Source organism: Rhipicephalus microplus, chromosome 6 (genome assembly GCF_043290135.1).
Source record: "Rhipicephalus microplus isolate Deutch F79 chromosome 6, USDA_Rmic, whole genome shotgun sequence".
NCBI lineage: Eukaryota > Metazoa > Arthropoda > Arachnida > Ixodida > Ixodidae > Rhipicephalus > Rhipicephalus microplus.
Window position 1 is genome coordinate 62,155,181 of NC_134705.1, and position 24,307 is coordinate 62,179,487.

The window sequence follows — 24,307 nt, forward strand, 5'->3', positions numbered from 1 at the left end:
CCATCGAGGGCCTCGCCTGCGACAGGGGCGAAAGGCTGGGGCTCCCGGCGAATTCAAAGACCTGAGTTGGTCGACCAAGGCAGTGCTAGACATGCATTGGTAAACGTTGACCTCGGTGATATGGTGTTTTCATCTTGTGACACATAAGCTGAGGCACCGCCACATAGTGGACTAAAATGTAGCCAATCGGCCACAATCATAGTATCAACTTGCATATTCTACCGCAAGCGGGTCCTCCAATTTGAAACTGCGCTATCAACGCCACCAAAGCTTTAGCACACACGACTTGGTGCGCTAGTTTGCTCTGCTATTAAGTGGGTGCCTAAGTTTCATAACAACTATCAAGGCTAGGATTAATCATACGATATGTGGGCGCTTCAAATTGAATTCGGGTATTACCAGACACAACGCTACAAATTACACAATAAAACTCGCGTACGAAAGTTAGCTGTCAGGGGTCTATTAAGCTGAACCCCCCTAAAAGTCAAGCATGGGTGGAGGCGCATATGACCGGCACATCAAATTTTGATTTGAAAAAAGCCCCTGATCAGCCGCTTCATGCGTTATCTTTATTTGGCTGTAGAGAAGTTTGTCGTACTTAGGTATCTCCTTTACCAATGGTCTTTAGAATCTTAGTTCTCAGCTTAACGGCAGCAAAACTATTGCATTGTCTAAGTGAAATAGATCAGTCGGTATTAGTGGGACGCAATTAGAGTATCATTAAGTAGTTTTTTTCGAAGAAATATTCCTGTTACTGTGGTGGCTCCTCCATACTTATTCAACTTCCTTCACTTCGGCGCAATCCGCTATTTTGTTTTGAATCTTCACATAAAATACATAGCGTTGGGAAGGACTTGTCAATTTCCCAAAATACTTTCTTCTGGGACACTGAGTGTTCAACTTCTGTCTATCGTTCGAAACCTGCGTTTTGTACGTACTTCTGCTTTCTTATTAGACTGGTGCTCTAGCTTGGGACATAGCGTCTTTGTGTGTTCTCAAAACTCCGACATTTTGCTTCGTTTGATAGGCACAGTTTCTGCCAATTGTCACATTTATCTACAATAATAAACATGACTTACAAGTTATGCTGACTAAACCTTCACACGTGTAATTTAATGTTATATCAACAGCTGTTTAAATACCACCATCAGAAGAATGTAATGGGAGCCTGACAGTCATGCAAGCGAACTAATAATCGGTTAGCTTGGCGTTTCAAGGAGCTACCATTGTAATCAAACACACATGCTAGGCCTACGCGCTGTTAAGACTGTGTACCTGCACAAAACGCAGGTGTAGTCGGATGAGATACAACAACACCAGGGTTCAATACGCAACGTGTGTCAGCGATAGACTTACAACTGGAAGCTGAAGAGTGTCGTTATTTTGGTCCACACCTTCGTTGCGAACAAGTCAGCGACGCTTGCTCTGCCAATGTCCCGCGCCTGAAAAGAAGCATTTCGGAGTGGAGGTGACTCCCTGGGCACAGTGCGTCATGGTACTGATGGAAAACACAGAGTATAAGCAGGGCAGCACGAAAGCAACAAGAACACACAGACACAGGAATATGGCGTTCGGTCATATCGTTGCTTTCCTTTGTGGGGCGTGTTCAGTGTTTGCGCTGTTATTTTAGTACAAGAATATAGAGCTCGCATCTGTTGCGAAGCGCTCTATATAGCTAGCTTGTCGAAAGCTCCTTAGCCGTTTTTAACTTGGCTTTACTGCAATGATTTGGTAAGGCATGTACGAAAAATTTCTGTACATTGTAAACAAAGAACCTAAAACTTTGTTTACGAAACAAAAGCAAAGTCAGTACATAGAATAAGCTGAAAACTAACCTGGCTTGACAGCTGAACCCGTAAGCTGTCACGACGCTGACCCTGATTGCGTAGGTTCGATTCCACCCCAAGACGGCAGCATTTGATAGAGGCGAAATGCACGGAACACCCGTGAACCTACATTTATTTGCAAATCAAAAACACCCAGCTAGTCAAGTTAATCCAGAGTTCCGCCCTGCGCTTAACACATAATCTTATCGAGGTATTGGTGCGGCAAACCCCAGCAGCTTTTGTTATTTTTCATGATCAGCATAACGGCTCGTTAATTAGTGCTAACAAAGTTTCAATGCCAGAGATGATGAGCTCATCTGGGCAGATATAACCTGAAAACGCACTTCCAAAGCAAATCCATTTGTTAGGGTGAGCTTGGCTAAAAGCATTGCACAGGCGTCCGAACAATCATGGTGCCGCCAGGAGTCGGCCTCGATAAATCGGTGAACGAGAACACTACAAATTTAAATGAGTTTTCTCCCATGTCTCTCAGAAGTAGGGCGCATAAGAAATTCAGAAGAAAAAGTTCGATCAGTCTAAGATAGTTTTGTCAACTCAGTTTGTTTTTTTTAATAACCAGCTTCGCTTGAATCACGCAAATTAGAGACGTCTTTCGCTTCTTGAGTCCTGTGTGTTGGTGCTCGTATTCTATTACCGCGGGCATTTCTTATTTCCACTTTTGCTTCATTCGGTTTTCGCTTACAATGCCTGTCAGAAGGCTTCGCGCCAACTGCCCCTCATTGTTGGAGAAGGTTCGCTATTATTGTAGAGATTATTGTGGAGCGTTCTGTTAAGATTGCACGCATGATGAGAACACTCTAGCTTATTGTAGAGCTTGCGCGACGACCACGGGATTAAACGGGAATATTCGACGGCACACGTGCAAATGCCGACGCGCTTCACCTTGTCAGTTGATTGACGGCCGACGCTCCGTTCACCGCTATCAGTGTTAGTGTATATCGCTGTAATCTGACGTTCAGTTTAAGGGCCTCAAATTCAGCTAAATAGGCAGTTTTATCGGGGATGTACAGTCTGCTCGCTTTGTTCACGCCCCGCCGCGGCGGTCTTGTTTGAAAGTGCGTTTCTAGCTGGAATATCTTGCCACTTTTAAGCGAAAAAATCTGTACAGGAATCTCCGTGATGTCTTTATCCCAACACCTTTGTACCGATTTATGTTCAATGGAGGACCCGGACAGGATGTATCAAAAGGGCCAAAAGGATGAAAGTAAAAGCAGGGGCAAAAAACTTTCTTTTTTAAATTGCATTCCGGGACACTCCCCGTTAAGCAGTGGCTAGCGGACAAGGTAATCAATGCACCATGGACAAGCAATTGTTTACTTTGTAAAACACCTTAGACAATAGACCATATGTTTATTCACTGCTGGGACGCTGTCTTTCATCGGGACATCCTTCAAAGAACATCAAAAAATATCTCCTCATTACAAGCCGTGGCATGCGTTTTCTCTGTGTGGATGATGAGGACGGCATACCATACGACATGGTTATGTTAATTAGCCTTCACAGCATCTGGCAGACCACAATGGCTTACAGACCTCTTGACCAGAACATACGTCCTGTCCGGGAGAACTTCATTGCGAATATGCGGTACATCACTGAGGCGTATAAACAACAAGAAGAACCTCCCAGCTGGTTAACATTGTTAGAGGAATTGTGCAACCTGAAAAAATTTAATGTGAGCACTTCGGATCAAATACTGGTCCAAGTGTATTTTATCATTCATTTTTCTGTGTGAACACCTGTAAAGAAAAAGAAGTAATAAAAAAAATTACGGCATATTCACGGGGTGAATGATGATGAATAGGCGAAGCTCCGGAGGGATTCATCGATAAACTGTGAATCTTCCGTGTAATTCGCCCAGTCGATCATCATGTAAAGACGTGAGAAACGCTGTGTGTGTATATACACAAATCAACTTTTATTTGTTCTTAGACGATGGATGGCTTGCGATGTCCCTTGCCTCGCGCGCTCGCACATCGGGATTCTGTCTGCGAGCGCGCGCTGCTGCCGCCTTGCGCTCTCTCCGCTGTGCAGCCTTATCCATCCGGCGACTCTGAGCGCGCGCCAACAGCGAACGGATTTTATTACAACGCTCTCCCTAGCGTACGTCGCCGCACTAAATCGAACGATTGCCTTCAACCAATGACACGCGCCATATGTGACATCATTCCTATTTTATAAGATCTCGCGTCTTTCATCAACTACAAGTACCGCTTTCTAGTTTATAACATCTTGCATCTTTTCATCATCAGCTACAAGTACCACCATCTAGTAAACACTACAAGAACTAAACGAGAGGTGGCTACATACAGGAGACGGTACCGCCATCTAGTGAACACTGCAAGAACTAAACTAGAGGTGGCTACATACAGGGGACGGTACCGCCATCTAGTGAACACTGCAAGAACTAAACTAGAGGTGGCTACATACAGGCTACAGGGGACGCACAGCCCACGCCCTAAGGAGCTTCGCTCTAAAAGCCGCGATGGTATAGTGGCTAAGGTACTCGGCTGCTGACCCGCAGGTCGCGGGATCGAATCCCGGCCGCAGCGGCTGCATTTCCGATGGAGGCGGAAATGTTGTAGGCCCGTGTGCTCAGATTTGGGTGCACGTTGAAGAACCCCAAGTGGTTGAAGTTTCCGGAGCCCTCCACTACGGCGTATCTCATAATCATATGATGATTTTGGAACGTTTAAACCCCCACATATTATTTATTCAATCAATCAATCGTTTTGTTTACGTTACGACGTTGTGACACTACACACGGCTTTGATATACCAGTACTTGAGAAGTCGCGGAAACCTTTCACATTTGAATCATAGGAACCCACAGCGCTGTATCTCGCTTCCATTTATTTTAGTCGTAAATTTTGCGCTGATGTTCAAGTGCCACGCATTTTAACCTACTCGGCCACTCTGAGATCCTATTTAATTCTGCTCCGTAGTTCAACAAAACAGGAGTTCACGAGAAGCTTAATCTTCCTGCGAGTCAGTAAGTTGGTCGTAAAGCAAATTTGAAGTCCTTTGCAGCTGAGGAACAATTATAATAGGATCTTTTCACTTGTACATTTTCCACCCGATAAGCGCTGCATACATCCTTCAGCATATGTTTTGATCAACAGGCACTCAGCGCAGGCTAAGCTACAGGATAACGATGGCAAGCGTATACGAGTATGTTGTGGCATGCATTCTTAGTATCTAATAATATCACAGTGTTCTCTAAGACGATAGCCACTGTCAACTAATGAACTATAGAATAATGTAAGGAATTGGAATGTCATTAATGCCTGTGCTTGAAAGCCATCTATAGTGCATAAAAAGTACACAGGTACAGTTTCAGTGAGCTAGGTACGATAAATTCATGACTGATTCCTGTTGGTCCACTTAAGCAGCGTGCTTTTAGATACCTGCCCATTACTGCAATGCAGCTACCTGTCTTTGAGAATGAAGCAACCTCTACGACTACAGATGTCCAGAAGAGTAAAGATGAAGGGAGTTTGACGAAAATGGGCCCTCACTTTGTCAACAGGGCGCACGGTGCGGGTGCGGCCACAGTGAATAGGTCACAACCGCTCAACAATGGTGGTACGGCCTGGAAATGGGAATGGCTAGCGAGCACTCCAGATCACACGGGCAGTGGCATCGATGGGAAAAGAAAGTGGTTATCTTACGCGCAAGAGCAAAGACTGACCTCTGCTTTCTTGCGCTTGGCCTCTTCAATGATGTCGTCAACGACGTGCTTCGGGGCGTTCCTGGCAAACTTTGCGACCACTTGCTTGGCTGCTGGGAATCGGCCGACAGCCATCAGCCACCTGGGAGACTCTGGCAAAAAACTGGGCTGCGCGGTTAAACGCTGGTCTCGATGATCGCCACTCATCTACTGTACTTTTCTACATTGAGGTGAATACCCTCTAGTGACCGCTTAGTAATTAAACATATTATTACGAAAGTTTTTTATTCAGGGCTCCACTAATACCTAAGTGGCGTATTTCTTTACGTCACGGAAATGACGTCAAAAAAGCACACAATCAGATTGCCAAGAAAAAAAAACGTGTCAAGAGGAGCCGAAACCACGGTCCCTAGGTCCGCGACAGCGAATGTCGGACACGCTGTCCAATGCGCCACGGTCACTTTTTTTCTTCATTGCACCATGTCACATCCACACAAAAGCAAGTACATCATAAGCTACTGCACCACGTTGACACTCTTTGGAGGCACCATGTCACATCCAAACAAAAGCTAGTACATCCCAAGCTACTGCACCACGTTGACACTCTCTGGAGGCCTTACAAACGGTCTGTTATATCTAACATTTTCCTCTCACAGAGACAAATTCCCAATGAAACTAAAGTAGTGCTAACTGCACTTATTCTCCTCTGCCTTCTCTCTCATCGGCTGCAGCAGCACCCCTACAACATTCAGCAAGGAACTACAGACATAGGCATACCCTCTCCCGGCGTACCGGGGACGGTAAGTTGGTGCAGCCAACGAGTTTATTCTAGTAACGTTGGGTGCAGCGCCTCCTCCTCGCCGGTGTCATTCTGGAAGCAAAAAAAATAATAACGCGACCGATGAAAGACAAGATGGCGCTTGCACTAACAAGGCGACACGAATGGTTAATTCTAAAAACTTTCCTCCGGGTGAACGGCGCCCCACCGTGATGGTCTAGTGGCTAAGGTACTCAGCCACTCAGCAGGTCGGGGCATGGAATACCGGCTGCGACAGCTTCATTTCTGATGGAGGCGAAAATGATGTAAGCCTGAGTGCTCAGATTTCAGTGCACGATAAAGAACCCCAGGAGGTCGAAATTTCCGGAGCTCTCTACTAAGGCGGCTTTTGTAATCATATGGTGGATTTCTGGCGTTAAAACCCACATATCAATCAATCAGTCCTGGTCGGCGGGCATGGAGGAAGGAAAGCTAAGGATAGGTCCTCGCAAAGCGAGCTGCAGAGCGAAAAGCGTGGAAGAAGTCATGTGCTTTTGCAGGGGGTTATGGGACAAGGTGGGCACGCCGGCGTCTCGCGTCGTCTGCATCGCAACTCGTATGACCGCGTTGTTGATAGCCGGCTGGATTTCTGAATGTGCATTCTTATGCAGCTTATGCACTTCAAAGACGATGCGATGTGTTAGAAACCTACAGTGAGCGTTGGTCTTCACAGTTGTGAGTTCAGTTTACATCGCTTGAGGTTGAACGCGGTCGTTTTCGAAGCTCTCGATCGCAAGCTCCGAAAATGTTTGGCACCGCAGCTTCACTGTTTTCCTTCGGCACTGTGTTGTTGTGTGCCTGAGTGAAGGAAGCCCAGATTTTCAAGACGAGAACGGCAGCGTCTACGGCTCTTAATGCGAGTGGCGGCAGTGAGCTGTTCTTGTGTATGACGGTCACAACTATGGGAAAGCACTACTTCACCCACTGTTCTCACCGGAGCTTCCCGAGTCAAGAAATAGACGTTCCTAAACACAGTAGGATGATTTATTGATTTATTGTGACCCCATCTTTGCTCTAGAAGTGAAAGTTGTGCTACTCGGTGGTGCATGCTTGGATGTAAAAACAGCGCAAAAGTAGACAAAGACCTCATTTTTGTCCAAGTTTTTTTTTATATGATCGCCGTCGCCCGACCGCACTGCTGCGAACGATACTGGTGCGGGTGTTTCGTGACACAAATATTTAAAAAAAATGATTAGGAGGGGCCTCATCTGGCTAAATAGCCACAGAAGTAACATTTCACTGTTACATTGAGTTTCGTACCACGAACTAACCCTCTATGTTGAAGAAAAGAGCCTGTTGTGGAGGCCGATTCGGGCCGCTGCTGTTTTGTGGAAAAAACGCGAAGCGCAAAGCTGCATGTTTATTGTTAATTCACAATATCAGCCGCCATGAGACTGCGAATTGCACACAGGGACTCCAAAAGCGAGTATCGCGACACGTTTGCTCATAATCTGCGCAAACGTTTCGCTTTTGCAGCTCGTCTATCAGATGGCGGCGGCGGTGCCACTCGGCGCGTTCGAAATTGACTCGCGCGGCTCGCCTCCCTCTCTGGCGGCCGTTGCGCATGCGCGAACCCCCGAAGCGTGACCACCATCGTGAGGAGTCCTCTACGCTTCCCTACTTTCGGCTTCACAAAATGAGACATAACGGCCTCTGTTTAAAGTATTCCTTCATTCATGTCGGCGGGTGTCGCCCTCTGGTAGCACTAAAGTGCTAAACATGTGCTAAACTAAGAATATCCAGCAAAGCGACCTGAACAAAATCTATTGAGAAGCGGAGGAACATCAAAGGACGAGCTAAAATCTGTAACTAGTACATCTGGAGTGCGTACCTACCAGCCAAGCAGAAACAGTGGCGCAAGTGGCAGCGTCGCATACAGTTGGGTGGCGCGCCACTCCTTAGTCAAATAGTGGAGCCACGGCAGAAGAAGCATTCCAGTCGTCCAGCCGTTGCCCATCGTCATTGTTGGCATGTAGCGGAACCGCGGTGACACCGTCTCCATAACTTAGTTAGCAAACGACAAAGAAACGCATTCCAGGCATATCATAAGCAAGAACATCAGAACAGACAAACGTCTATCAGCCTTTTCAACAGGCAACTAAACTTCACGAGTGCCAAGTTGACGCGGGGAGCACTGCTTACTTTGCATGAAGCGCGTGCCATTGTTCTTATGTAAACACTTCTCAGAGCGATAAAGCACCCAGTTTGACATAAAACAGCGGTACTATGTACGGATAACTCAGCCACTCGCTGGCGTTCACTTCGTACAAGTGCCTCGCCCGGCAGCACTCGCTTATGATGCGGACACGCTCGTTAGTGGTTACAAGAGCTCAAGTAAGTATTCGACTTTTTTTTTCTGGCAGCGGGTTGGTGTTTTCGTTATGACCGAGTGATTCTTCATAGTATGTTTTCCAATGGCTATCGTGTTTTCGGATTTAGTGAACCTGTTAATGGGCTGAGGCCTTCTTAATATTGCTTGAATGAAAATAAATAAAGAGTAATAATTTTCTCACTTAAGGTGTAAATGACATCTGCGTATCCCGCGACACCCAGGGCCACGACGAATCGGGATACGTAGTACATCGTGACTGAGGTTGACAAGGCAGTCATGGCACTTGCGGCCACCGAGAGTAGAATTCCCCCCAGTATGGTCTTCTTGCGGCCGAACCTGCGCAGATGTGTCATGTGGTTAAAGCGCCCCGAAGAAAACAAGCGAATATTTTGCAAAAGAAAAAATGACTGCTGTCAGATATTGCTGCACACTGTAATCTCCGACTTAAAATATTTTTGAAATGTAATGGCTAAGCAGCGGTTGTCGGTATGTACCTCCCGAATCGCGCAACGGCTTGCCGAGTCATGAGACTGCATAGAAGTAATGTCCATTACATTGCTAATAAAACGGGTAATAAGCACACCAACCATGACTGGCTTTGCGCAGAGACGACGTCTGTAAAGGGCATCTTTACCGGCAAAGTTTCAAGTGCTGGTGTGGCCGTGCGGTAGAATACTCCACTGCCACGCGGAATGCCTGGGTTCGATTTCAGCGCAAACAACAATATCTCTTCTTTGAGTCCATCTGGTGTTTTGCTCACACTAATATAGCTCTCTACGCAGGCACCACATGTTTTGCGACTCGGGCATTTAGCGCCACCACGTTAATATTTGCGAATTTTTAATTCTCTACATTTTGATTTCCTAATCAGCGTAGATTACATGTGTACCGGTACTGCAAGGGCCATACGAGTAAGGGTTCCATCACATACACGACAGGCCTTTCGCGTCGTTCACGGATGTCATGACCTGTTAATCGTGGTCGCAATATATGCCAATTTCGATATTTGTCAGTCATGAAGATCACGGAAACGTGCAGACGTGGGCGGCTAGATAGATAGATAGATAGATAGATAGATAGATAGATAGATAGATAGATAGATAGATAGATAGATAGATAGATAGATAGATAGATAGATAGATAGATACTTCGCGTTCAAAAAGTTCCGGCTACTTACATTACATATGTCAAAGACAAATATAGAAATTGAGCCTAGGCTATTGTTTCTTTTTCTTTTAAGCACTGCACGCAGTACATCAATGTGCGCTAAAGACTCGTCCCGTCATTTCCGTCATATTATGCAGAAGCGAACGTTTATAACAATCTTGTTTGAAGAAAATTTCGGAATAGAGTCTGATAAAATCCGAAACCCTATGCCATTTTGTGGGTCTTTCGTTCTCTATACCAAAGTTGCCTTTGCTCAATTCAGTTGCAGCGCTTTTAGCATGATAGGCCAACGCAAGAGCGGGAAGTACCCATGCCCGAGCACGGCCTCAAGTATGCTCAACCCACCAGTCCGAAGTATGAGATGCTGCCACTGTTCCGACAACCATGCCAGCGAGGTAAAGGCTTTGGGAAGAGGATACCATCCACCTGTTGCCGCAAACCATGTTAAACTGCAAAACAAGTGCGCATAGTTTAGATATAACACGAATTTTCACCAGGCGCTGTTTGCCTTGTTTCTATTTTACAAGGCTTCAGTCCAACTACTGAATGTACTAAGGAGGGAAGAAGGATGAAACAAGCCCAAAGAAAAAAAGGTTCACCAGTCATTGGCGTAAATATAGCGGTCATCAGGAGGGTTCGGACACTGTTCAGGTTGAGGGGATGGGCCCAGCCTTTGCAAGTGTCCCCTTTTTAAATTTAGCTTTGAACGATATACGTTTAGGTTATTTGACATATGAAAGATATAAAAAAGTTACTTGACATATGAAAAAAACTAGCATATGAAACCTTAAAGGCCTACTTATTTCTAGTTTGTATCTGTGTTCAGTCTGCGCGTTACAATAGAAACTGCGAAAGCTTTTCGACCGGTTCAAAAAAGACTAAAGAGAACAATGCTATTCTTCGAAGCATGAGTTGCTTTTTATGTATATAAAAATAGAATACGTATTTAAAAATAAATTAGCTGACATATCTGATTGTGTAACCCCTTGTAATTTTTCTGGATTTACGCCACTGTAGCCACCGCCAGGCGAGCCCTTTCAGTGTAAGAGGGTAAGGGGAATGAAAGACAATAGAGGAAAATAATTACAAAATAAAGGAATTAAAAAAGATGAAAACCATGTTTTCTATATCTTGTCTCTAACGACAGTTTTACACGAGGAGCGAAATAATGCTTTCAAAGCCTATGCCGTGAAATGATTCTGCCAGCGTCTCACAACCTTTTTTTCCGACAAAGAGCGATTGTCAAGTCTGTCTAACCCATTGAAATGTTATTGTCTGGGTGCATTTATACAGAGACAGTCACACAGACGATAATCAGCCATAATTTATTTGTACCTGCAGTTCTTACACGTGAAGCAGTTAGTTATTTCAATTGAAAAAGAGGAAACATCGGCGAACTTCATGCTAGGCCAGAGGCGGGGCAGAAACGACTGCTCAGCTCGCGACATTCCTGACGTAAGGAGCTGAGATTCACTATCCAGGCAGTGTAGACGAGAGTTGGTAAATTTTAATAGTATTGAAAGTTGGGCTATTCAGGGAGTTAGTGCTCGTCTCTGTCCCTGCTGTGATCTTCCGTCTTCGTCGGTCTCGCACTATACTAACAAATGTTGGCGAATTCCGCCGAGTTCCACTACACGAGTGTGACTCTACGGGATAGTTGGTAAGGCAGCGCTCGTCTGGATCCCTGCTGTACTCTTCGAACCGGTATCGCGCTGTACCCAAAAATGTTGGTAAATCCGCTGAGTATTCTGTGCACGTGGGAGTGCATGGGTTTGTTGGTAAGGCAGCGCTAGTACTCTTCCAACTTCTGTATCACACTGTACCCAAAAACGTTGGTAAATTCCGCCAAGTACCCCTGTGCAAGTGGGAGTACATGGGTTTGTTGGTAAGGCAGCACTCCTCTCTATCCCTGCTGTGCTCCTCTGCCTTCGTCGGTCTCGCGCTGTACTAACAAACGTTGGTGAATCCCGCCACTGTGCAAGTGTGACCGCACGGAATAGAATTCCGCCGAGTACCTCTGTGAAAGTGGGAGTGCGTGGGTTTGTAGGTAAGGCAGCACTCGTCTCTGTCCCTGCTGTGCTCTTCCGTCTTCGTCGGTCTCGTGCTGTACTAACAAACGCTGGTGAATTCCGCCACTGTGCAAGTGTGACTGCACGGAATGGTTGGTAAGGCAGCGCTCGTCTGGGTTCCTGCTGTACTCCTCCAACTTCTGTATCACGCTGTACCCAAAAACGTTGGTAAATTCCGCCGAGTACCCCTGTGCAAGTGGGAGTGCATGGGTTTGTTGGTAAGGCAGCACTCGTCTCTGTCCCTGCTGTGCTCTTCGGTCTTCGTCGGTCTCGCGCTGTACTAACAAACGCTGGTGAATTCCGCCACTGTGCAAGTGTGACTGCACGGAATGGTTGGTAAGGCAGCGCTCGTCTGGGTTCCTGCTGTACTCCTCCAACTTCTGTATCACGCTGTACCCAAAAACGTTGGTAAATTCCGCCGAGTACCCCTGTGCAAGTGGGAGTGCATGGGTTTGTTGGTAAAGCAGCACTCGTCTTTGTCCCTGCTGTGCTCTTCGGTCTTCGTCGGTCTCGCGCTGTACTAACAAACGCTGGTGAATTCCGCCACTGTGCAAGTGTGACTGCACGGAATGGTTGGTAAGGCAGCGCTCGTCTGGGTTCCTGCTGTACTCCTCCAACTTCTGTATCACGCTGTACCCAAAAACGTTGGTAAATTCCGCCGAGTACCCCTGTGCAAGTGGGAGTGCATGGGTTTGTTGGTAAAGCAGCACTCGTCTTTGTCCCTGCTGTGCTCTTCGGTCTTCGTCGGTCTCGCGCTGTACTAACAAACGTTGGTGAATCCCGCCACTGTGCAAGTGTGACTGCACGGAATGGTTGGTACGGCAGCGCTCGTCTGGGTTCCTGCTGTACGCTTCCAACTTCGGTATCGCACTGTACCCAAAAATGTTGGTAAATTCCGTTGAGTACCCCTGTGCAAGTGGAAGTGCATGGGTTTGTTGTTAAGGCAGCACTCGTCTCTGTCCCTGCTGTGCTCTTCCGTCTTCTGTCTCGCGCTGTACTAACAATATTGGTGAATTCCACCACTGTGCAAGTGTGACTGCACGGAATAGTTGGTAAGGCAGCGCTCGTCTGGGTTTCTGCTGTCCTCTTCCAACTTCGGTATTGCACTATACCCAAAAATGTTGGTAAATTCTGCCAAGTACCACTGTGAAAGTGGGAGTGCATGGGTTTGTTGACTAGGCAGCGCTCGTCTCTGTCCCTGCTGTGCTCCTTCGTCTTCGTCGGTCTCTCACTGTACTAACAAATGTTGGTGACTTCCGCTGAGTACCACTGTGTGAGTGCAGATGCGACGCTTTTTAAATACATGGGTTCTGGAGAATGGTATAGCTGTCCGTTGGAGTGGGCACTGCCATGTGCATCTTCATTAATTGCAAGTGAAGACACAAACTATATTGTTTCATACAAGAAAAAAGCCAACATGAAAATTAAACACTTCTAAAACAAACTACTCCAAAAATAAGTTATTCTACATGGTGTATATGTTAGTTAAGGAATATGTGAAAGTTGGCATATATTTTCTACACAGACCCAATTGCGCGAAATACGGATGTTCAGTTTTTGATCATTTCATGCAGTTCCTATAATGCTATAAGTGTTGTTATTTTACTTCTTTGGCAGTTTTGGCTTTGTTTTGTGTTGTTTAACGTTATTTGAGTTTGTGGTGCAGTGCTGACTGTAGCCACTGCTGTCGTGTTGAAAGCTCACTGTTCAAGCTGCCTCTTTCAGAAGGCAGCTTTTACCTGTCCGTCATCAAATACATTGATGAGAATGAAACAATAATAATATTATTGATATTATAGTTAATATCATAATAATAATATTGATCCTGTATTATTATTATTATTATTGTTGTTGTTGTTGTTGTTGTTGTTGTTGTTGTTGGCAGAACATAGTGCAGGTATTTCGAATATGGTGGGCTGTTTTTCGTGTGCTTTGATTCATTTACATTTAGAGTGTAGTTATCGCACTACATTTCAAGACCTGAAGTAGTGCCTCCCGGGCATTCCTAAGTTTCAGGATGTCAAGTTTAAACAATGAGACAAGGTGCTAGAACTTCTACAGTTTTATGAATAGCTGAATTACGTGTATTTATGATATTTTTTTGTGTTTCTTCTCTTCGTGTATGTGTGTATATTCATCGACCCCACTTATGTAATGCCCCTGCACGAAGACACTTAGAGCTATTGTAAATTAGTTTAATGAAACACAGAAGTGATATTTTTCTTAGTTGCTACGAGGAGTCACGTGCCGCATGGGTAAGGTCACTCGGAGATCCGTAATATGCTGCGTTCATTGGAAGTAACGCGAAGCACATATTACGTATGACTTGATTTTAGCGCTTCAGTGCATGGGTGCGCAAGCACTTTAGGAAACTGTCATACCGATGCATAAACCAGGCGCATGAGAAGGTGCACTGCAATGGCGGAAGCACGAGAACATAACCTGATATCAGCTCAGTATTATTATTAACAGTGCGCACCACACCAAATCGGAGCGAAATACATACGTAGCAGCGCCATAGAGCATGTAAACAAAAACTTGCTGATTGTCAGCTATCCCAGAACGTCAATTCCGGTTCTTCATTCATCATACATAGCTGACAAAAAGTTTTTGCAGTTCGAGGATTTCTATCCACGGTGAGCATGCATTTTCATTCAGCTAACTTTGTGCAACGAACAGACGACTATGCTTTTTTATGAGCCCTTCTCCACACAGGGGAGTTGCGCTTAGTTCATGCGTGATATCGAGCGTGTATGAGAATTACAACTCACTTTTCTGCAGCAGCATTGGCATGAACGCGCTCTTGGAAGTTGTGTAAAAAAAACGTTCAGTGGGAGTAATGAAAGCAGCATCGACAGACTTTTTAATAACCTCTACGTACGTCATGTATCAGCGTCAACCCTTCGAGAATTTCACCTTATTGTACGGCATTGCCTGTATGTTGAAAATGCTCACCTTTTTTCAATCATTTCTCTTGCTTGGCATGTGCTACCACACTTCGGAGATACGTGGAATTATTTCAAGCCTGGATCTTTCTCCATTGTAATTTTTTTTCTTTTTTAGCTTCCCAAAGTGGCGGGGAAGCTCTCGCGAGCGCATCCGAGCGCGTTTGCGCTGCGGCTGGTTTAAAACGTGCTCCTTTTTAGATCAATTATATTGCTTCGGACATGCTACGGCCCTTCAAGAATACATGGAATTTTTTTCATGCGCGATGTTTCTCCGTTTTTTTTTTTTTTGGTTTCACCCGAGCGCGCGCATGCGTTGCCGATAGTCTCAGTTTTGTCCTGCGGTGTCAATTGCTTCTGACAACTGCAAAGCTGATGGCTGCCTCGTTTTTAATTTCCCAAAGGGTGACAGCTTGTTACTCGCTTGTTTATTGCTCCCCAAGCCACGATAACACCTGTTTCCACGCGGCGCTCAATTACACATACACAACGCCGCCGCGATCGCGTTCCACGTTTTGGCGACTTGGAAAAACTAACGCCGTCGCGTTGGCGATAAGACGAAGGATCATCATTATAGCCTTTTAAATGGTTCTGCTTTACCGGCGGGCGTACAGCCCCACAGTTTTCTTGCGTGCGCTTGCTCGCGCAGTTCGCTTACGCCAAGGACGTGCGCGGCAGTTGCTCTGGGGCTAAGTTGTCGAACGGCAATTTCCCGAATGTAGAGTATTCTTCTATTTACGAAACAGATTCTAAATATTTGAATTTCAGTTCGTCAGACAAAGATTTGCTTATGAGCTCAAACTCGGATGATGATGAAGGAGCGACATCTTTAAAGCGTGCGCAGCGAAACGACCCGGATCGGATCAAAAGCGACTATTCCCCAGTGTTTTGTGTTCGAACAAAAACATTTTTGCCAGAAAATCACTCTGACACCCTTATTTTTGTATGTCTGTGAGTTATCTTTATTACAATGCCTAATTATTTACATAAAAAGCCGTATAAGTGCTAATATAGGATTTTGTTAGGTGTTATTAGGAATAAACCATGTGTACATAACAATAAATCTTATGTTTTGGTTGTTTTAAAGTACAGCAATAAATTAGAGATTGTTTTTTTAAAATTGACTAGTACGAAGAATTTATTTGAGAAAACAATTACACAATTTTCAACTGCATTTAGCAAAAACGAAATTCCACTCCCAGAGATTTAAGGGCATTCCATCTTCACAAATTCAGAGAAGCTAGCTCTCTTAATATTAGTATGCGAGTTCGCTTGATAACAGAACCCTGCAGTAAAACTAGGACAACGTAGGTATTTGACTTCGAAGTGGAAAAGCGCCCGATGAACGATAAAACAATCCTATTGTTTCTTTACAACAAGGTGAGCCCCGTCTATAAGAATGCGGACTAAAAAGATGCGAGGGAGCAGTCGGACAATGAATTAGTGAGAAAATACATTGGTTAAAACAGACAAAATTAGGAAAGTAAAAAAAAACGCACACAATGAAAGAAAGCGAATATGCGCGGACTTTCAAGTGATTTGAAGTAGTTCAGATTACAGTGAAACAACAAATGAATATTAAGAAAAAATACATAAACAAAAACAATTAAATTGACAGTCGCAATGGCCTGCTTTACATATTTGGACACTGTCAGAAACTGCGTTCTCCGTCAGTGTCACTGACGTTTATTCACTCAGCCGCTACTCATCGTAACCATCTCAGCTGCCTCGCTTACTATACGCGCTTGCTCATCATTCACCTTTTTGACCACCGTGGTACGCTAAAACAGCGGGGTGCACCCACTCGTACTAATATGCAGCCCTAAAAAACCCTTCCTACTACGGCAGACATTACTAGCATATTCACACAATCCGCTCGTTCGGGCATCTGCCTGTTTGGTCATCGTAACACACTCTGCAAGAGAAAGGAATCCTGTATTTCTGACAGTGCACCGTGTTACATGCCAGTTTTTTTTCTTGATTAAATTCGCCGGTTCTCTGCCAGTGCAGCTGTTCTGATTTCAGCTGTTCTCACAATTGCACATTTAATGCATTATTATCAGCAAATTGGTGTGTTAGAAGTCGGAGTTTTAGTCCACTTTTCATTACGAAATTTCCGGCGCTGTTAGTAGTAAAGGAGAGAAAAAAAACTATTCAAGCCAGCTACCTCACTAAATCTACGTGTGTAAGGCACGATACCTCTTCTGTGACAGTTTTGCCGTACACACTACGGTCGTAGATCCATGACTCGCATGGTTCGCTGCCATTGGTTGCAGCCGACCTGAAGCATTGCGCCGTGTTGTTCGTCCACACGTGGTGGTCACTGCCGCTGAATGTATCCACGGTGTGGTTCAATGCGTCATTATTGCACCGGAAGTCGACTGCAGACGGCGCCACGAAGACCGGCATCATCAGGTTCCACGTGACAGGCAAGCCCCGGATGAACGCGAACACGAAGATGACCACATGGCAGCGAGAGAGCTTGTCTAGCACGGTGTCCACTGTGGGGGCAGTCATGATCAGGCCCTGAAACAGAGTACAGAAACTTGCGTCTCTTATGCGTGCGCTGGAATATAGGTTCAGAAGCATGTTTAAGGCTAACACGCATGTTCTGAGAGTGTAGGCAATGCACACTAACCCCGATACTACTTCAGCCAGGTGGGAAGCGGCCCTCTGTAGCTCTCTCCTTTCCGACAAACTCTGGGCCGTCCAGCAGGCCTGTGGAGAGGCCAATAGGCTGTCGATTCCAACGTGAGAGTCACCCACTGCGCGCTAACGTGCGTCTTGCCGAACACCAATAAAGTTTCCCACCCACCCACCCCTCTGAAACGGCGAGTGCCGCAAAAGATACATCATTGGCTACGATGAATGGTGGCTTTTATTGTTATTTTGGAGGAAAATGCACTTCGGCACTACGTAGACAGATAGCTCACCAAGGTGTGCAGCACGCTGTCAGTGATGAAAAATGTAGTCGGCCTTCCCATTTCAAGAAGCTCAAAAAAGCAGTTTTGCCCAATACTTGCGTGAAGGATAAGGTCATCTCCACATTTTTCACTGTTGCTCCATCGCTTCTCCACGCAGACACGAAGCCTCATGATTCGAACACTTAACTGCGGATGTGAAATCACTTCTATAGCTATAGCTATCGCACAACGATGACTTTTCAGTGTTCATCTGGGCGTATTTTTGTTTTAAATTTGTGGCGCACCTGCGTGGTCACTTATTAAATACACCAAGGGCCACACCGCCTGCTACTGATGCAAGAAATGTAACCAGCAAGGTGTTTACTGGAGTGCCAACAACAAGGTTATTTTCACAGGCTGTGCAAGTTTCCTGCAAACTAATGACACCGTTAGGCTATTGGAAAAGCGTATACACCACCGTTTGGAATCGCTTTCTGGTGTCGATGCGTAAAGCTAGTGAACCAAGTGCCATTAGACTAAATGCACTTTGTTTGTTTAGACGTGATGCAAACACGCCTTGTTAATTATTGAATGCGAAGTTGGCCGTGCCACTCACAGTTACGAACGTACTGCAAAGTGGCCATATCTTCAGACATTGAGCATTTTAATGTACACGTTCCCTATCCCATGAAGCGCTCACCTGTGGCTCTATTTCTAGAGCAGTGAAAGGCTATAGAGTTAAGAAACGTCCTCACATATTTAATACGGGCATGTTGTTTTGAAGTGGAACATGGCCAGTGTGTTCTTGTTCCTCAACCAGCTGAGTTTTCTCATAACAATTCGCCAGTGAGATATTTTTAGCAACTCATATGAGTACTGCGGAGCGTCTCCTGGGGGAGTTCGTTGCCGTAGCACGTGGGCTTTATGGGCGTAGGATTTACTATACAATAATTGCAATCAGAGCCTGCTTCTGAGAGAGTTGGTGAAGTAATATTTCAAAAAGTAGTAGGCGCGAAAAGACGAAGAGAGGAAGGCAACACTCATCGCCTTCTGCGGTATTCAACACAAAACAAGAGGACGACACAAGCACTATCTGTGTCTTTATGTTCTTATCTCCATGAGCATACTAGTTTCAACATATATAATGCGCATTTCTTGCTGTGCATTGCTGACGACGCCTGACCCCTCCGACATCCAGATGCGTATTCAGTATTTATGCTTTAAACTTAAATGCGCGAGGTACAAACGTCGCTGAAGACTCATGCACGAGCTGCGCAGTTTGTCAAGCATACTGTTTTTCAGGTCTGACTTCAAAGAGGAAACCACCAAAAGCCATCGTTGTAGCTTTAAAACCAGTCCATTCCAGATAATGTGGATGGACATTCACAATAGATGATAGAGAAATTCAGCAACCTTTGTTTGTTTTCGGTGAAAGAAAGAAAGTACCTTCCGTCCGCACCCCTTTCAAGGTACGAGATAACGTGTTGTTAGTTGAAGCAGCCTTCCATAGGGGCTTCATTAGCAAAATAGTGTGTTCAAGAGCACGTCTGTTTGCTGATGAATCGCAACAGCACAGGGGCGTCTGCGCAAGCAGGCGTTGGGTGTGTGGCGACATCACGGACCCTAGATAACGGGGGGGGGGGGGGGGACGGTTCTGACTTTCTCCCACGCTCAGCCGTGCGTGGCTTTGCCGTGTCCAGGGAAAAGGGGATCCTGCGGGTTGAGCTGACGCTAGGTGACTGGACCTTCAAGGCCCCCGGCAGAGGTAACACATCCAAAACTTTTGGCCCGGGCTTCACATAGACGGCACCCCTGGGCTGACCCACCCAGGGGGAATTGGCAGTTGCATCTTCCTATCTCTCTCCCCTAATTTTCGTCTTTATCTTTCACTTTTCGTGGCTGGCGCCTCCAAGTGTTTCTTTCAAACCTTGTAGCGTCCTCATGTTGGGCTCGGTGGTGGGTGGCCACCATCGCCGCCGAACTTTATAGTATTTTATGGCAAAAGTTTCCCCCCCCCCTTCCTGATCGCTCCCTGAAAAGGTGGCCAAAGACACTTTCCTGCCTAAAACACCAAAGCCGACATTCCCAAAGTACCATGTCATCCAAAGTCAAAACGAAAGAACACAGTTCGAGCCATTTCACTTTTTCTCGTTTCCAAAACTCTCACAGAAGGAATAGGCCCGGGTTATAAAGTGACAAAGATGGGAAGTGGCGATCTTCTTCTAGAGGTTCGTGACAAAGCTCAGTATGAGAAGCTGTCTAAGCTTGTAGCATTAGCGGAAACCCCTGATTCAATGGGCCCACACAGGTCCATGAACACTGTACGTGGCGTAATTTCCGATGATGATCTTACTGAGCTTTCTGAAAGTGAGCTGTTCGAAGGTAGGCAGGACCAGAACGTCGTCAAAGTCCAACGAATAACAATAAGGCGCAACAATGAACTGACCCCTACAAAACACGTAATAATTACCTTCAAGGCCAGTGACTTACCAGCATCAATTGAAACCGGCTATTGCAAGCTCCGTGTAAGACCATACAATCCCAATCCTCGTCGATGTTTCAAGTGTCAACGTTTCGGTCATGGATTGCAGAGTTGCAGAGGGCGTGCCACTTGTGCAAAGTCTGCATCTATTTAACACATATCGGTCAACTGGACCTCAGAAACAACTCATTGTTCGAACTGTGAAGGAGATCACGCTGCCTACTCACGATCATGCCCCACATGGAAAAAAAGAGAAACAAATAGTAGAACTTAAAGTCAAATTCAATCTCTCATTCCAAAAAGCACGCCAACGTTTCGCACTACACAACCCATATTATCCCTCCTTCGCAAGTGTGACACGCCGGGGTGCCGCGCATGTCACACAGTGTGTGGCCGCGGTCGTGCTACTAGCGCCCCCGGTTGGAGCAGCCTGTACTGCTCCACCACCTGACAAAAAGGGCCGGCAGACCCCCGTGTCTGCTGAACCTCGGACCACTGCAAGCGCAGTTAGGTCCGAAAGTTCTGTGAATGTGCCTGCCGCGCAGGCACCATCACACACTTGAGGCACCACCTGACAGGAGGTGATGGATACGAGTCCCACTCCTCCGGCGCCTTAGACGCCGAAGGATAGGCGCAACTCCTTGGAGTGCGCCAAAAAAAGAAAAACCTCGAATCACAACACTTTTGTACACACAGCACCACACGACATAAAATGACACAAATACTACAGTGGAACGTCAGAGGACTGCTGAGAAACCTCGATGATATCCAGAAACTTTTAGACAAACATACACCTATGGCGTTGTTCGTACAAGAAGCACACCTGAAACCTAAACACACCAACTTTTTACGTGACCACGTTATCTTTCGGAAAGACCACAATGATGCCATTGTGTCATCCGGTGGTGTTGCCATTATAGTCAATCAAGGGATCGCATGCACACACCTACCACTACAAACATCCCTTGAGGCGGTGGCTGTTCGAGCAGTTCTTTTGAATAAGCTCGTCACCATCTGCTCTCTCTACATACCTCCACAACACCGTCTTGAAAAGCATGAATTCGAGTCCCTCATAGAGGAACTTCCAGAACCTTATATTCTCCTTGGAGATTTCAATGCACATAGCAATCTATGGGGTGACTCTCGCTGCGATGCTCGAGGTCACCTGATTGAAGAGTTCCTTTTTTCTTCCGGTGCGTGCCTCCTGAATCGGAGAAAGCACACATACTACAACTTCGCTAACAATACGTACTCAACAATATACCTCAGCATATCATCCCCATCACTCCTGCCTTTACTTAAATGGGAAGTCGTTATAATTCATACGGTAGTGACCATCTTCCTATTGTTATCAGCACATCAGTAACAAATACATGTTTTGCACAGGTTCCCAAATGGCTCACCTACAAAGCCGATTGAGAAAAATTTCAAAAAATGACTGTAATTACTTGGACTGACATGGCGGCGTTAGGCATAGAGGATGCTGTGTGCTACTTTACAGCTTTCTTGGTTGATGCAGCAACGAAATGTATTCCCCGAACATGTCAGCCGTCAGCAAACGACAAGTCCCGTGGTGGAATAATTAGTACCGTGATGCGCGAAAAGAACAAAATAAGGCATGCAAGTTGCTTAGAGACACTCGCCAACAACTCATCATCATTATCATCATCATCATTGATGAATCGCAAGCATAATTCAATGAATATGACCATTTCTGCACACCTTCCCACGTCAAATTATGATAGAGTGCCTGCAAACGTGTCATATTGACATAACAAAAACAAAATGGCGCAATACACTTGTGTGCGAGTTTCAATAATTATTGTAACCAGCATGTGATTACGTATAAAATATACTGTGGGCAGTATTGTTTCATTATAGGAGAAAGAAGATCGACATCATGGGTTAAAAATGCATAAACAATTTACTGCTGGTTGTGTTCCCTTCGAGAAAAAAAGAAAATCCTCGTGGTGTCGGCCGGAGAACAACCCAATATGAATGACCTAACGAACGTAGCCGTGTATTTGCCAAAGTCATATGCAGCACATTGATGTTACATAGGACACATTTCAGAAGGTTCAGTTCATTCTGCAGAATTTATTTGGTCACTAGTCCAAAGAACTGAAAAAAAAACTCCCAAGCATTTCCCCGAGGGTGAACATGGTTAAGTGCGAATACACGGGGTGATGCTATGAGGGGTATTTATTAATTCGCACTATTATATTTATTTATCACACTATGGTGCCTTTATGGTGTAATGGTTCCTGGCAATCGCAATTTGATCGCACGGGGGAGTTTACGTTAACTCACTGGCGGATGCCAACGGATTTTAACTTTATGCCCCTGACACACGGGCACCCTGAAGTCCTTTAGACAAGGGGACATCTTTCGGAAAGGCGTTCGGGCACAGTGACACACGACGAAGGAGTAACACCTTTCCGGCAAAGATCCTTTTCGCAAAAGCAGATCCCGCATCTACTTTTTTGGCAGGAAGGGAGTACTCTCGCATACAGTGTGCATAATTTATCAATAGAAGAAAACGTGTCGCAACACTGCGGTGCCCTGTCAGTATTTTTTTGCGCTGAGAAAATGTTTTCATTTTCAGCAGCAGTGCGATTTGTTCAAAAGTGAAGGCCTATAGTCTGTCCATACTCTCAAACGCCTGCATTACGTCACTAGCGCGATTATGTTAGGGTTGGCAGCGGCAGTTGCTGTGTCGGGCTCACTCGAAAACACTGCTTAAAGTGGCCGTCGCTAATAACGGCAATGTGTCTTCGAACCAGCGTTCGTTGCGCACATAGGCCCAACTTTCGCGGTTGATGGCTCGGGGTGACAGTGCGGAAGCAGTCAAAATGAAGCTGTTCATGACGAGTCTTTGTTTGAGGCTCATCACTCTTGCCTTTGCAGCGTTTAGCTCATCTTCGATGGAGCCGAGGGCAACAAGAGTCAGGCTCACCTCAACTATTGCTTTATCTCTGTCTCTGCGCTGAGACATCGCAGGACCACAATGAAACGCGGCACGCCGTCACTGACCCCACTGGACGCAGCCATGTAAAAAGCACTACAAAAAACAAAAACAGCAAAACATCGACTGCTCATAGTTGCCAGACGAACTTAAGTTGCTGCTAAAAACGCAAAAAAGCGAAAAAAATTACAGGTATGCGCATTATAAGCCACCAGACAATAAAAAAACGGTTTTATGCTCCGGCGTCGCTGAATGAGATGTACATGCGCAGATTTTTTTAATATTTCCAATCTTGCTGCTTCCACAAACAGCGCCATTTTTTCTGCAGCGTTCTTCTGAGGCACCACCTAAAGCAGTAGTCCGGTGCCGTCTGTCATCAGTTCCACTCCTTTCTGCAAATGGTCCCCTTAGGTGACAAAAGGGGTTTGCTTCAAAGTACTTTACTTTTGCCCGTGTGTCACGGGTATTACTCCCCCTCACGACCCGCTCTCGACGGGAAACTGAGAGCAGAGGAGCTGCAGCGAGCGCAGCTGCAGCGAGCGAGGAGAGCAGAGGAGCGAGCGAAGGGGGAGGGGGTATAAGGCGCTGACACCGATATCAGCGTCGCGTCCGTGGCTTATTCGGTAGAGCGTCGCGCTGCGGCCCACCAAGTCCTCTTTCTTTTAAAGATAGAGAGAAGACTGTGGACGCCGCCGACGGCCGTGGATGGTTTGGGGTCGCTTATAAAGTGTATTCACACTTAAAAAACAAGTCGAGTTCACTCAAGGTCTCTGGGATTTCTTTTATTCTGGCGGCTTGGGTTGTTCCTGCTAAAATGTTGACGGCCCCCCTGAAATCGAGATTGAGCGTGAAGCGTGTCACAAAGGCGAAGAAACTCAGACGTCGAAGTTGTCGCCTGGTCTCAACGCCTTCAGCGCAGAATACACAGCCGAGCAGAACAACGAGGTTCTCGGAAATGACAAAAGCCACCCTCTGGACGGCGAAAGGGTAACCGCTTCTCCGGAAGGCAAACAAGAAACATACAAGACCATCGGTATGCCTCGTGACAGTGACCGAACAAAGGTCACTGTCACTGAGAGCTTCAAACATGTTTGCTATATGGCGGTCTGGCCCA

The 24,307-nt window shown here is 45.8% G+C and overlaps 1 protein-coding gene across 2 annotated transcripts in view; it reads right to left on the reverse strand.

The window, feature by feature from the left end:
• LOC119167628 (organic cation transporter protein) overlaps window positions 1-24,307 on the reverse strand; it is an 84,321-nt gene that overhangs the window by 33,553 nt on the left and 26,461 nt on the right. Inside the window, exons 2-7 of one of the 2 annotated variants that reach the window (XM_037419130.2) lie at window positions 17,043-17,369; window positions 10,175-10,278; window positions 8,844-8,998; window positions 8,166-8,334; window positions 5,535-5,676; window positions 1,357-1,442 (exon numbers count right to left, since the gene is read on the reverse strand). In XM_037419130.2, coding sequence (XP_037275027.2) covers window positions 1,357-1,442; window positions 5,535-5,676; window positions 8,166-8,334; window positions 8,844-8,998; window positions 10,175-10,278; window positions 17,043-17,360 — 974 coding nt within the window. In that variant the 5' untranslated portion in view covers window positions 17,361-17,369. The remainder of the gene's footprint in view (window positions 1-1,356; window positions 1,443-5,534; window positions 5,677-8,165; window positions 8,335-8,843; window positions 8,999-10,174; window positions 10,279-17,042; window positions 17,370-24,307) is intronic. The other variant, XM_075866017.1, reaches the window with a different exon arrangement.